General features: G+C 38.6%; 3 protein-coding genes across 4 annotated transcripts in view; 1 reads left to right on the top strand and 2 right to left on the bottom strand.

The window, feature by feature from the left end:
* The window catches only part of LOC133619315 (uncharacterized), a 329516-nt gene that overhangs the window by 127593 nt on the left and 186923 nt on the right, over window positions 1-15000 (top strand). The gene's annotated exons all lie outside the window — the stretch shown is intronic.
* Window positions 1-15000, bottom strand: part of LOC133619291 (uncharacterized) — a 169559-nt gene that overhangs the window by 43492 nt on the left and 111067 nt on the right. The gene's annotated exons all lie outside the window — the stretch shown is intronic.
* The window catches only part of LOC133619747 (uncharacterized), an 83808-nt gene that overhangs the window by 67856 nt on the left and 952 nt on the right, over window positions 1-15000 (bottom strand). The window contains exon 2 of one of the 2 annotated variants that reach the window (XM_061980284.2): window positions 8761-11452. The exons of the other annotated variant lie outside the window; for it this stretch is intronic. Within the exon in view, the coding sequence (XP_061836268.1) occupies window positions 10404-11452 (1049 nt within the window). The 3' untranslated portion in view covers window positions 8761-10403. Of the gene's footprint in view, window positions 1-8760; window positions 11453-15000 lie in introns of those variants that run through there. 2 annotated transcript variants of the gene reach the window in all.

The following is a 15000-nucleotide window of genomic DNA, read 5'->3' as shown; positions in this document are numbered from 1 at the left end:
CCGTCACAAGCCTAAAGACTGACTGCACAGTTCCTGTCTTCACAATAAAAGTGCCGCTCCATCGCGCCTGCGCTTTCAAAACAAGAGTCTCCGAAAGCCAGCGCAAACAAGCTAGCAAGCTACGGAATTTGCCGCCAATGTATTTCTTGTAAAGTGTGTGAAAACGATTATGGAAGATGGACAAATAAGATACCAAAAACCAACCACTTTCATGTGGTATTAGACAGAAAGGAGGAACTTTTTTTCTCCTGCATTTGAAAACGTGGACGTTAAGCACTGCTGTCTGATTACAATCAATGCAAGTCATCAGAATCAGGTAATACACCAACTTATATTCTTGTCAACATGAAAGAAAGGAATCTATATGTGTTAAACATGCATGTATATTCATTAAAACACCTTTAACATGTAAACAAAAACGGCAAAATAAATAAATATAAATGATATACTGTATATATCAATGTATGTATATATATGTATGTATATATATATATATATATATATATATATATATATATATATATATATATATATATATATATATATGATATGATATGTGTGTGTATGTTACTCATCAGTTACTCAGTACTTGAGTAGTTTTTTCACAACATACTTTTTACTTTTACTCAAGTAAATATTTGGGTGACTACTCCTTACTTTTACTTGAGTAATAAATCTCTAAAGTAACAGTACTCTTACTTGAGTACAATTTCTGGCTACTCTACCCACCTCTGATAACAAGAAATAACATCACAAAGAGGCAAGCCCATAAAAATAGGTTACATACCTCCCCTCCTACAATAAGAAACGGCCTCGTTTCAACACAATAACAGGATAAGTGCAAAAACAACACAGGCAGTTAAAACAGTTTTACACGAGGACCACTTTATTTCCTTCCTTTCAAAATCTCCGCTCCACTACAACGTGTCACCACTTCCGCTCTTAACGCCTTCAAAATAAGAGCTCAAGGCATATACTGTATAACAGCCACACTTGCCAACCCTCCCGAATTTTCCGGGAGACTCCCGAAATTCAGCGCCTCACCCGAAAACCTCCCGGGACAAATATTGTCCCGGAAATCTCCCGATTTTCAGCCGGAGCTGGAGGCCACGCCTCCTCCAGCTCCATGCGGACCTGAGTGAGGACAGCCTTTTTTCAGACGGGAGGACAACAGGGTGACAAGAACTAAATCATCCAGACTTGAGACAAATTGTATTATTATGTTTATCTTACCTAAAAATAAATATATTTATTAATTTAAAAAAAAAAAACGAAATAAATTTTTACTATATTTTGCTAAAAACATCAAAATTAATTGTATTTTTATTTGTATTTTTTCTGACTCCTTATTACATCCAGCTATAGAATTATACCGGTACATTAAAATAAACATATTTGAAATAATTAATTTTAAATTATCATAATAATTCATTTAAAATGACCATATTTAATTATTAAAATAATTGCTTGTTTATCAACAACTTTACCATTTTATTCATTACAATTTGAAGCTCTCAGAAGCCAAATTATCTTATATTCATGTTATATTTATGCAAGTTTGAAGTATCAATTATCTAAACACAGATTTGTTTGCATATTTTCAGGATGTAGACTATATATATATATATATATATATATATATATATATATATATATATATATATATATATATATATATATATATATATATATATATATATATATATATATATATATATATGTATATATATATATATATGTATATATATATATATATATATATATATATATATATATATATATGTATGTATGAAATACTTGGTGAATTCTAGCTGTCAATATACTCCTCCCCTCTTAACCACGCCCCCAACCACGCCCCCCGAACACGCCCCCACCCCCACCCCCACCTCCCGAAATCGGAGGTCTCAAGGTTGGCAAGTATGATAACAGCTAATAACAAGAACTTAACATCACAAAGAGAAAAGCCCATAAAAATAGGTTACATAATGTATTATATTGCTACTATGGTACATTTTTAATCTACTTTATACCTTTTGTTTTCGCCCTCTTTTTGTGCCCTTGTTTGCACGATGCTTTCCAACATTTTCCATTTCCATCCTTTGCAACTGAGCTACTGTGTGGAACAATTTCCCTTGTGGATCATTAAAGTTTGTCTAAGTCTAAGTCTAAGATGCGGCGTGCTGGACTAGGGATCTCCCAGGGGTGAGTATTATCGTTTCTAATGAAAATTGGCATAAAACTCTGATGGATAATGTGGAGAATGCATATATTTTTAAGAGTTCTTTTTCTATCCATAGTCATGTTTAAAGCAGCTAATATTTTCCCATGTGTACTCTTTTTGCTTGTATTTTATCCAATCCAATCCACTTTATTTATATAGCACATTTAAACAACAAAATGTTTCCAAAGTGCTGCACAACAATATGTAAACTCTGTGCTTTACCTTGAAGGGGTTGGAATGTGGGAGTATAGCACAATCCCTTTTTTTTTTTTACTTTATCAGTATTAGAACAATGAGGCTGTATTCTTTTCTGGGCATGGTGGGGTCTGTTTTCGTATTCAATAAGTTGTCTCTTTCCGTTTGGCTTTCAGACCGCTTCTAGATGCCGCTATTAACGGACTGTAGGACTGGTCTCCTAAAGCTTTAGTCAAACTTGATAATATTCCTATTCTGTCTTGATGGTCCTTCTTACTCAACATATATGTCATCTGAAAGAACTTGGGATTGACCAGTGACTTTAATTCCCTGAAAGGAAGACTGGTCAGACGCAACAAAAACCACTTTGGATTGGACTGCTAATTTCCCGGAGAAGAAAGCTAGTGCACTGACCGCTAGCTAACGGCTACCGGGCTAATCCTAGCCATTTTAAATGCGAATATGAATACAAGACACAGTGACATCTTACAAACATCCTACACACCCCAATCTTTTTGTATAAACACATTACTGTCTGAGCAACTAAGATATTAAATTGTGCACATTGAGCCTAGAGGCGGTGCTCTCTCCGAACCAATTAGACATTAGACAAACTTTAGTGATCCACAAGGGAAATTGTTCCACACAGTAGCTCAGTTACAAAGGATGTAAAGGATAAGGATGGAAAGGATAATACACACAAGGGCACAAAAAGAGGGCAAAAACAAAAGGTATAAAGTAGACTAAAAAAATTTACCATCGTAGCAATATAGATATAACATATATGTATTATTTAAATAGTATATATACAGGATATAATATATAGTGATATATTATATTATTATATCATATAAGCCCTAATCGAACACTGTGAGAACGAAGCGAAAGGAGCCTGTTGGACTATTCGCTTCACTGTCCCTCAATTGTCTGGTGGAGTGGGTGGGCAGGATTGTCCATGATGGCCAGCAGTTTGTCCAGTGTCCTCCTGTCCCTCACTGACACAAACGCCTCAAACTGCAAACCAATAGTTTGGTCGGCTTTGTCAATCCGGTTTAAGTCCCTTTTGCTGGTGCTGCTCCCCAACAAACCACTGCAAAGTACAGGGCACTGGCCGCTACAGACTGATAAAAGATCTCCAACAGCTTGCTGCACACATTAATTATTCATCTTTATTTCAATAACAAAGCGACACAAAACACCATACAGCAACAATAGCTTTCAAAACGGCAACAATGTGATCATAAAAATAAATATTTAAAAAAAAAAAAGTGGTCATAAGAAAAATAAAATTAATATTCAGACAATAAAGCAAGATATTAAAACATCACTACTATACAGTAAAGGTAAATATGAAAATCCGTAGACGGACGTGTTTACACACAACAGGAAATGAACCCACGTGAGGTCACATAAACCAAAATAATTCTATAAAGTGGTAGAAAATAAACATATTTAAACATTCAAATAACAAAAATGTGGCTCTTCAGAAGCCAGAACAATAAATCATTATTTACAGTGGGTACGGAAAGTATTAAGACCCCTCTAGATTGTTCACCCTTTGTTTCATTGCAGCCATTTGCTAAAATCCAAAAAGTTCATATTTATTTCTCATTAAAAGGGGAACATTATCACAATTTCACAATGGTTAAAACCATTAAAAATCAGTTCCCAGTGGCTTATTATATTTTTCGAAGTTGTTTTCAAAATTTTACCCATCACGCAATATCCCTAAAAAAAAGCTTCAAAGTGCCTGATTTTAACCACCCGTCCATTTTCCTGTGACGTCACATAGTGAAGCCAACACAAACAAACATGGCAGAAAGAACAGCAAGCTATAGCGACATTAGCTCGGATTCAGACTCGGATTTCATCGGCTTAAGCGATTCAACAGATTACGAATGTATTGAAACGGATGGCTGTAGTGTGGAGGCAGGTAGCAAAAACGAAATTGAAGAAGAAACTGAAGCTATTGAGCCATATCGGTTTGAACCGTATGCAAGCGAAACCGACGAAAACGACACGACAGCCAGCGACACGGGAGAAAGCAAGGACGAATTCGGCGATCGCCTTCTAACCAACAATTGGTATGTGTTTGTTTGGCATTAAAGGAAACTAACAACTATGAACTAGGTTTACAGCATATGAAATACATTTGGCAACAACATGCACTTTGAGAGTGCAGACAGCCCAATTTTCATCAATTAATATATTCTGTAGACATACCCTCATCCGCGCTCTTTTCCTGAAAGCTGATCTGTCCAGTTTTGGAGTTGATGTCAGCAGGCCAGGGAAGCTAGGGTCGATATTCTTCTCTTGATCATCTTCGGTGGCATAAGGGACGGTGTGAGCCAAGACATCCAGGGGGTTTAGCTCGCTCGTCTGCGCGAACAAACTGCCGCCATTGCTTGCCGTGCTACCGAGGTCCTTTGTCCCTGAATTGCTCACACACTCCGGCAGATTCAATGGGGGTCTGGCGGCAGATTTCTTTGACTTTATCGTTGGAAATGCATCTGCTTTGAGTGTCGCAGGATATCCACACATTCTTGCCATCTCTGTCATAGCATAGCTTTCGTCGGTAAAGTGTGCGGAACAAACGTCCAATTTCTTGTCACTTTCGCATCTTTGGGCCACTGGTGCAACTTGAATCCGTCCCTGTTCGTGTTGTTACACCCTCCGACAACACACCGACGAGGCATGATGTCTCCAAGGTACGGAAAACAGTCGAAAAAACGGAAAATAACAGAGCTGATTTGACTCGGTGTTTGAGAAAATGGCGGATTGCTTCCCGATGTGACGTCACAACGTGACATCATCGCTCCGAGAGGGAATATTAGAAAGGCGTTTAATTTGCCAAAATTCACCCATTTAGAGTTCGGAAATCGGTTAAAAAATATATATGGTCTTTTTTCTGCAACATCAAGGTATATATTGACGCTTACATAGGTCTGGTGATAATGTTCCCCTTTAATGTTGTCATAACGTGGACTATGGGCTGTTTGTTTTCCCGAGATGCAAGTAAAGTTGGAGCGGGCAAGGCGTGAAGGTAAGGACATATTTTATTTTAACACTAACTACAAAATACAAACAAAAGGGTACAAACAAAAGGCGCGCACAAAGACGGAGAACAAACTTGACCAATGAAACCAAAACTAGCACTCGGGCAAAAAACTATGAACAATAAACAAAAACTTACTTGGAACGCAGGGAACTATGGCATAGATTTCAAAGGTAGCATGGAGGTACAGAAGTAGCATGGCATGAAGTGAGCAGAGGTAATGTCACCAGGCTGACTTCCTGGCAACAATGGGCTTAAATAATATAGACATGATTGACAACAGGTGCGCGAGTGCAAAACGTGAAACAGGTGAAACTAATGGTCGCTATGGTGACAAAACAAACAAGAGTGCACAAAGAGTCCAAAAACAAAACTGAACATTACTAAAACAAAACATGATCACACAGACATGACAAATGTACACTCAGCACCTCATTTTGACAGAAAAAAAGATAAATGCAGAATTTTTAGCTAATTTATTGGAAAAAAAAACAACCTGAAATATCATGTGGTTATAAGTATTCAGACCCTTTGTTCAGTATTGAGTGGAAGCATCGTTTTGAGTTGGTACAGCTCGGAGCTCCGGCTGTGCCAGTCAAGAATGGTCACAGAGTTGTTTGGAAGCCACTCCTTGGTTATTTTAGCTGTGTGCTTAGGGTCATCGCCTTGTTGGAAGGTGAACCCTTGGCCCGGGTCCTTAGCACTCTGGAAGATGTTTCCTTCAATAGCAACACGGCGTCCTGTCCCTGTAACTGAAAAACACCCCCGTAGCATGATGCTGCCACCACCATATTTCATTGTTGGGATTGTTTTGAACAGGTAATGAGCATTGCTTGGTTTTTCTTCACACATATTGCTTAGTCTTAGACTTCCTTTTATTGTCATTCAAATTTGAACTTTACAGCACAGATAAGAACGAAATTTTGTTGCATTAGCTCATGGTAGTGCAGGTTAAAAGAGCAATAAGGTGCAGATATAAATAAATAGATTACTGTACAGATAAATATATTGCACTTTTGCATATGCATCCACGTTTATGGATGTATGTTATATTGTCTTTATATTCCAGCAAGTTAATCCATTTTTGAGGGGGAATTGAGGGGATTATTATGATGCGTTCAAGAGTCTTACGGCCTGAGGGAAGAAGCTGTTACAGAACCTGGAGGTTCTGCTACGGAGCCTGCGGAACCTCTTTCTAGAGTCCAGCAGTGAAAACAGTCATTGGTGGGCGTGGGAGGATCCTATGCAGATTTTCTGAGCCCTGGTCAGGCAGCGGCTTTTTGCGATCTCCTGGATAGGAGGAAGAGGAGTCCTGATGATCTTTTCCGCCGTCCTCACCACTCTCCGGAGAGACTTCCAGTCTGAGGCATTGCAGGCTCCAGTCCAGACAGAGATGCTGTTGGTCAGTAGGCTCTCTGTAGTGCCTCTGTAGAATGTGTTGAGAATGGGGGAAATGAGCTGTGCTCTTTTCATCCTGTTTACAATTAACGCCAAAGAAGTTAAATCTTGGTCTTATTGGACCAGAGAGTCTTATTTCTCATAGTCTGGGAGTCATTTGTGTGTTTCTTTGGCAAACTCTATGCAGGCTTTCATATGTCTTGCACTGAGAAGAGGCTTCCGTCAGGCCACTCTGCCATAAAGCCCCGACTAGTGGAAGGCTGCAGTGATGGTTGACTTTGTGGAACTTTCTCCCATCTCGCTGTGATCTTTGGGTTCTTCTTTACCTCTAGGCTCTTCTCCCACGATTGCTCACTTTGACTGGACGGCCAGGTCTAGGAAGAGTTGTGGTCATGGGAGCCACTGTGCTCTTAGGAACCTTGATTGCTGTAGAAATGAAGTCCCAATTCTGTCTCTGAGCTCCTTGGGCAGTTCCTTCGACCTCATGATTCTCATTTGGTCTGACATGCATGGTGAGACTTAAATGTCTTGTAAAGACAGGTGTGTGCCTTTCCTAATCAAGTCCAATCAGTTTAATTAAACACAAATGGACTCCGATTAAGGAGCAGAACCATCTCAAGGAGGATCAGAAGAAATGTGAGTTAATTATGAGTGTCACAGCAAAGGGTCTGAATACTTACGACCATTTTCTATTTTAATACATTTGCAAATAATTCTACATTTTTCTGTCATTCATGAGAAATAAACTTAACTTTTTGGATTTTAGCAAATGGCTGCAATAAATCAAAGAGTGAACCATTTAAAGAGTGCTGAATACTTTCCAAACCCATTGTATTCTGCCAAGGAAAGTGTACTGTGTGTATTGTTTTTATTTTTTCTTTAAACTCGGTTTAAAGATTTTAGTGCATTTGCTTGAAGACTCGAGCATATTGTGGACGGACAAGCGTATTCCTAGCAAGAAGACAAATTAAAACGGAGTAAAAAAAAATGTCGCCAATATGCAGTGTTTTTGTCCGTGGAAATGGTTCCAATAGGGATTTTGGTCAAATTTACTTCAGACTTCCTAATATAGTCCATCATTAAAGGGGAACATTATCACAATTTCAGAAGGGTTAAAACCATTAAAAATCAGTTCCCAGTGGCTTATTTTATTTTTCGAAGTTTTTTTCAAAATTTTACCCATCACGCAATATCCCTAAAAAAAGCTTCAAAGTGCCTGATTTTAACCATCGTTATATACACCCGTCCATTTTCCTGTGACGTCACACAGTGATGCCAACACAAACAAACATGGCGGATAGACCAGCAAGCTATAGCAACATTAGCTCGGATTCAGACTCAGATTTCAGCGGCTTAAGCGATTCGGATGGTTGTAGTGTGGAGGCAGGTAGCGAAAACGAAATTGAAGAAGAAACTGAAGCTATTGAGCCATATCGGTTTGAACCGTATGCAAGCGAAACCGACGAAAACGACACGACAGCCAGCGACACGGGAGAAAGCGAGGACGAATTCGGCGATCGCCTTCTAACCAACGATTGGTATGTGTTTGTTTGGCATTAAAGGAAACTAACAACTATGAACTAGGTTTACAGCATATGAAATACATTTGGCAACAACATGCACTTTGAGAGTGCAGACAGCCCAGTTTTCATCAATTAATATATTCTGTAGACATACCCTCATCCGCTATCTTTTCCTGAAAGCTGATCCGTCCAGTTTTGGAGTTGATGTCAGCAGGCCAGGGAAGCTAGGGTCGATATTTGTCTCTTGATCATCTTCGGTGGCATAAGGGACGGTGTGAGCCAAGACATCCAGGGGGTTTAGCTCGCTCGTCTGCGGGAACAAACTGCCGCCATTGCTTGCCGTGCTACCGAGGTCCTTTGTCCCTGAATTGCTCACACACTCCGGCAGATTCAATGGGGGTCTGACGGCAGATTTCTTTGACTTTATCGTTGGAAATGCATCTGCTTTGAGTGTCGCAGGATATCCACACATTCTTGCCATCTCTGTCGTAGCATAGCTTTCGTCGGTAAAATGTGCGGAACAAACGTCCAATTTCTTGCCACTTTCGCATCTTTGGGCCACTGGTGCAACTTGAATCCGTCCCTGTTCGTGTTGTTACACCCTCCGACAACACACCGACAAGGCATGATGTCTCCAAGGTACGGAAAACAGTCGAAAAAACGGAAAATAACAGAGCTGATTTGACTCGGTGTTTGAGAAAATGGCGGATTGCTTCCCGATGTGACGCCACGTTGTGACGTCATCGCTCCGAGAGCGAATAATAGAAAGGCGTTTAATTCGCCAAAATTCACCCATTTAGAGTAAGGAAATCGGTTAAAAAAATATATGGTCTTTTTTCTGCAACATCAAGGTATATATTGACGCTTACATAGGTCTGGTGATAATGTTCCCCTTTAAACTCGGTTTAAAGATTTTAGTGCATTTGCTTGAGGACTCGAGCATATTGTGGACGGACAAGCGTATTCCTAGCAAGAAGTCAAAATAAAACGGAGTAAAGATGTCGCCGATTTGCAATGTTTCCGTCCGTGGAAATGGTTCCAATAGGGATTTTGGTAAAATTCACTTCAGACTTCCAAATATAGTCCATCATAAAGGGAAAATAAATATGTTTATACAATTTGTCTTTATATCTAAGACAATAAACTCAAATTTCTTGTTGCAAATTGAGAACATTGTTCCACCACTGGGTGATGTAAGAAAACATGTCAATTGTAGATCAATTCTCACAGAGTCCATACTTGTTATCACATTAAATTGTATGTTGGTCGAGGTTTTTGTGAATGTGGTCGCATATTATGCTTTGGATGTAATAGGTAGCAGGGATATTAGCTTGTAGTTCAGTAGTTTGTTTTTTCCCTTCATAGGTACACTATCAATCATATGGGCAGATTTCCAGAAGGATGGAACTGTGTTTGTGTCCAGGGAAATCTGGAAGTGCTTGGCAAGTACTGGGGCAAGCTCCAGCACACCGATTTTATGTACAGTTGCTGAGATCTCATCAGGGCCATTTGTCTTTGAAGTGTTGAGAGAACATAATTTTATAACAACATTTCTGGGCCAGAATTCCATGGTTGGTTTTTTTTTTGGGCTGCAACTTGGGGAGATTATTTGTACATCAACTGATGTTGTTCTGTAGACACAAAACATGAACACCAGGCGACCTGGAAGGTGTAGTTTCAGGCAGATCGATTCATGTTGTTGGTGTTTAAAGCCAGGCGGTAAAAGCATCACTGAAGAAGACTACAATTCCTCCCCAGCTAGACTCATCAGGTCTGTCTCGTCTAAAGGAGGAGTAACCAAGCACTACAAGCATCATCTATCATGCTGTTCAGGAAAGTTTCAGATAAACAGAAGACATGGGGTCATGAGGAGATAAGATTATGCTCCAAATAGTCCCATTTTATACGAATACCTTGGATAATAATGAAAGAAGCAGTGATCATATTTTAAGGAGGTCCTGGGTTTGGATGGATGTCGCCACATATAAACAACATACCACAAACCAAACAGTTATTGTCCCTTGTGTGTTCTTATGTGTCTCACTGCATTTGCATGACTGTGGAATATTTTACCGCAACCCGAACAACTAAATGGGTTTTCTCTAGTATGTTTCATTATATGTTCATTCAACCCATGCCTGGAAACGTACCTTTTGCCACAAACTGAACAATTAAATGGCTTCTCTCCAGTGTGTGTTCTCATGTGTTGAATCAAATTTCTCTCATAAGGGAAGCCTTTATCGCAAACTGAACAATTAAATGGTTTTTCTTGTGTGTGCGTTCTCATGTGTTGAATCAAATTTCTCTCATGAGAAAAGCTTTTACCACAAACTGAACAATAAAACGGTTTAGCTGCTGTGTGTGTTCTTATGTGTTGACTCAAATTGCTCTTATCAGAATAGCTTTTACCACAAACTGAACAATTAAATGGTTTTTCTCCTGTGTGTGTTCTCATGTGTCGAATTGAATTACTCTTTTGGGAAAAGCTTTTACCGCAAAATGAACAATTGAATGGTTTTTCTCCTGTGTGTGTTCTCATGTGTTCAGTCAAAATGCTCTTATGAGAAAAGCTTTTATCACAAACATAACAATTAAATGTTTTTTCTTTTGTGTGTGTTCTCATGTGTTGAGTCAAATGGCTCTTTTTAGTAAAGCTTTTAGCACAAACTGAGCTGCCTAAACAGGTTTTACCGCTTTTCTTTTTAGAACATTCAGACTGTTTGTCAGTGTGAGTCCTCATATCACCTTCACAGTCTGTATCGCTGCTCAAAGTTACTTCGACTTCGACTTCAGCCTCACTATCTGATAGTGGAGCTAAGAGGTTGTCTTCTTGTGGTTTCTCTTCATCATCTTCAGTCTTCACAGAGACAACAGTCGGTGATAACTTGGTGAAATCATCTTCCTGCGGTCCTAGAAGACACTCTCCCTCCTGAGTGATCCAGAGTTCCTCCTCTTCCTTTTTAATGTGGGGTGGTTGTGGAGTCTCCTGCTTCAAAGTGGAGCTCTTTCTGAGTGTCTGAAGGGGAAATTCCTCTGGAAGACCAATCAGCTGCTGGACGTCTGCAGGACACAAACAACACAAACAAACTTTAGTTCAGAGATGATCCATATATATATATATATATATATATATATATATATATATATATATATATATATATATATATACTGTATATATATATATATACTGTATATATATATTAAATATATACACATATATATATATACATATATATATATATACATATACATATATATATATATATATATATATATATATATATATATATATACATATATATATATATATACATATACATATATATATATATATATATATATATATATATATATATATATATATATATATACAGTGTTGGGACTAACGCGTTACAAAGTAACACGTTACTGTAACGCCGTTAGTTTCGGCGGTAACTAGTAATCCAACGCGTTATTTTTTATATTCAGTAACTCAGTTACCGTTACTACATGATGCGTTACTGCGTTATTTTACGTTATTTTTTATGTAGTATCAGCTAGAAACTGAGGATCTGATCGTGTTTTATTGCAGGGAAGCAATGACATGCTTCTGATTCTTCCTCTGCGCTCTGTATGTGTGTGTCTGGGTGTGGGGAGGGGAGGGGAGGGGAGGGGAGGGGGGTGCGCAATACAACGTAAACCGTTGGCCAACAAAAAAGTAACCACAGAACACTATACGACTATACGGTATACTGTTCTGTGGTTACTTTTTGGTTGGCCAAGCGGACGTGACGACAGGCTGTCCTCAGTCAGGTACGCACGGACCAGGAGGGGGTGCGCCTTAAGTCCGGCTGGAAATCGGCAGAAATTTGGTAGAATGGTTGTCCCGGGGAGAGGCACTGAAATTCAGGAGGGTTGGCAAGTATGAGATATTCTCACTTCTTTTCTTTTGTCGAGCACAAAGAAAAGAACATTTTAGTTAAATGTAAGTTGTGTCTTGGATCAAAGATGCCGTCTACTGCCCAAAACAACAATTCAAATCTGCCTGGTTAGGCTCTGTGTATGTCACGTGTGCCTTCCTTAGGTGAAGCCAGGTTTACAGCTATGTTGTTGATTGATTGATTGATTGATTGAAACTTTTATTAGTAGATTGCACAGTACAGTACATATTCCGTACAATTGACCACTAAATGGTAACACCCCAATAAGTTTTTCAACTTGTTTAAGTCGGGGTCCACTGATTCATGATACAGATATATACTATCAAATATATAGTAACATCATAATACAGTCATCACACAAGATAATCATCAGAGTATATACATTGAATTATTTACAATCCGGGGTGTGGGATAAGGAGGGCATCAACAATTGCATCATCAGAGAAATGGACAGTGAAACAGTGTAGACTGACTTGGTAGGATATGTATAGCAAGTAGTGGACACAGAGAGAGAGATCAGAAAGTATAAGAAAAAATGTCTACATTTGATTATTTACAATCCGAAGAGGTATTATGTGGAAGGGAGGGTGTTAGTTTAGGGTTGTAGTTGCCTGGAGGTGTTCTTTTAGTGCGGTTTTGAAGGAGGATAGAGATGCCCTTTATTTTACACCTGTTGGGAGTGCATTCCATATTGAAGTGGCATAGAAAGAGAATGAGTTAAGACCTTTGTTAGTTCGGAATCTGGGTTTAACGTGGTTAGTGTTAGTGTTATTATGCTGTTTGTTACTTATGTATGTTATGTTGCAGCTATTTAAAATAGTTTTGTCAATTTGTTCTGGCCTGAAATAAATTGGCCCTTTGAAACATATCTTTGTCTTTGTGTGTTGTATGTAGAGCACATTGCTTAGCAGAGTTCAGTGATGCAAATGCATGTCAAGTTGATCAACACATTGTATTATTCTCCAGTGCAATAACAGTACTAAAATGAAGGCTAAAAGGGCATTAATGGGAGCTTTAAAAAAAAAAAAGTAGAAGAAGTAACTAAATAGTTACTTTTCACAGTAACGCATTACTTTTTGGTGTAAGTAACTGAGTTAGTAACTGAGTTACTTTTGAAATAAAGTAACTAGTAACTGTAACTAGTTACTGGTTTTCAGTAACTAACCCAACACTGTATATATATATATATATATATATATATATATATATATATATATATATATATATATATATATATATATATATATATATATATATATATATACACATATATACATATATACATATATACATATACATATATATATATACATATACATATATATATGTATATGGGGGTCTGGCGGCAGATTTCTTTGACTTTATCATTGGAAATGCATCTGCTTTGAGTGTCGCAGGATATCCACACATTCTTGCCATCTCTGTCGTAGCATAGCTTTCGTCGGTAAAGTGTGCAGAACAAACGTCCAATTTCTTGCCACTTTCGCATCTTTGGGCCACTGGTGCAACTTGAATCCGTCCCTGTTCGTGTTGTTACACCCTCCGACAACACACCGACGAGGCATGATGTCTCCAAGGTACGCAAAACAGTCGAAAAAACAGAAAATAACAGAGCTGATTTGACTCGGTGTTTGAGAAAATGGCGGATTGCTTCCCGATGTGACGTCACGTTGTGACGTCATCGCTCCGAGAGCGAATAATAGAAAAGCGTTTAATTCGCCAAATTTCACCCATTTAGAGTTCGGAAATCGGTTAAAAAAATATATGGTCTTTTTTCTGCAACATCAAGGTATATATTGACGCTTACATAGGTCTGGTGATAATGTTCCCCTTTAACCCTTGTGTGGTGTTCGGGTCTGTGGGACCCGTTTTCATTTTATATTAAAAGAAAAATGATGCAATTAATTAATTTTTCAAACTGAGACTCACTGACTTTGGCTCATTTTCTGTGAAGAACATATATAACAATACATATTTAATGACCACACACCATACACCCCCCCCTACACATTTCTATTACATATAAGATGTCTGGGTCCACAGGACCCGGGGCTAATAGAAGTGTGGAAATTGATGTTCTGTGTACCACACACACACACACACACACACACACACACACACACACACACACACACACACACACACACACACACACTGTAGGCCTAGACAGGAGGAGGACAGAGTGTTGGTACACAGAACATCAGAGGGTCAAATGTGCGAGAAAATGAGAGCAGACAGTGTTGACAAACAATGTTGCAACCTTGTGTGGGAACCCCAGGTGCAGAAACACAAAAGAAGAATCCCTGTGGGATGCAGAAACTGGCAGAGACATTTTCCGTGCAACGTTCATATTGTTGTTACCCAGCCAGCGTTTGTGGGTCTGATGGACCCGTTGCATTTTGTGGCTTTTAATGCCTCACAATCAAACACTTGTATGTTAAAATACTGAACAGATGTTTATTGGGATAAGGTAAACATCCGTTCAGTATTTTAACATAAAAGTGTTTGATTGTGAGGCATTAAAAGCCACAAAATGCAACGTGTCCATCAGACCCACAAACGCTGGCTGAGTAACAACAATATGAACATTACACAAGGGTTAAGTCGAGGTCCACGTTAATCAATTCATGGTATATCGGCCCCGTATTCAAGCAATAATATAATCATTAATTAATTACCTTATTATTA

The sequence above is a fragment of the Nerophis lumbriciformis genome, linkage group LG20, assembly GCF_033978685.3.
Source record: "Nerophis lumbriciformis linkage group LG20, RoL_Nlum_v2.1, whole genome shotgun sequence".
NCBI classification, from domain to species: domain Eukaryota; kingdom Metazoa; phylum Chordata; class Actinopteri; order Syngnathiformes; family Syngnathidae; genus Nerophis; species Nerophis lumbriciformis.
The sequence above is the reverse complement of the archived record's forward strand: the minus strand, read 5'-3'. Positions and strand labels throughout refer to the sequence as shown.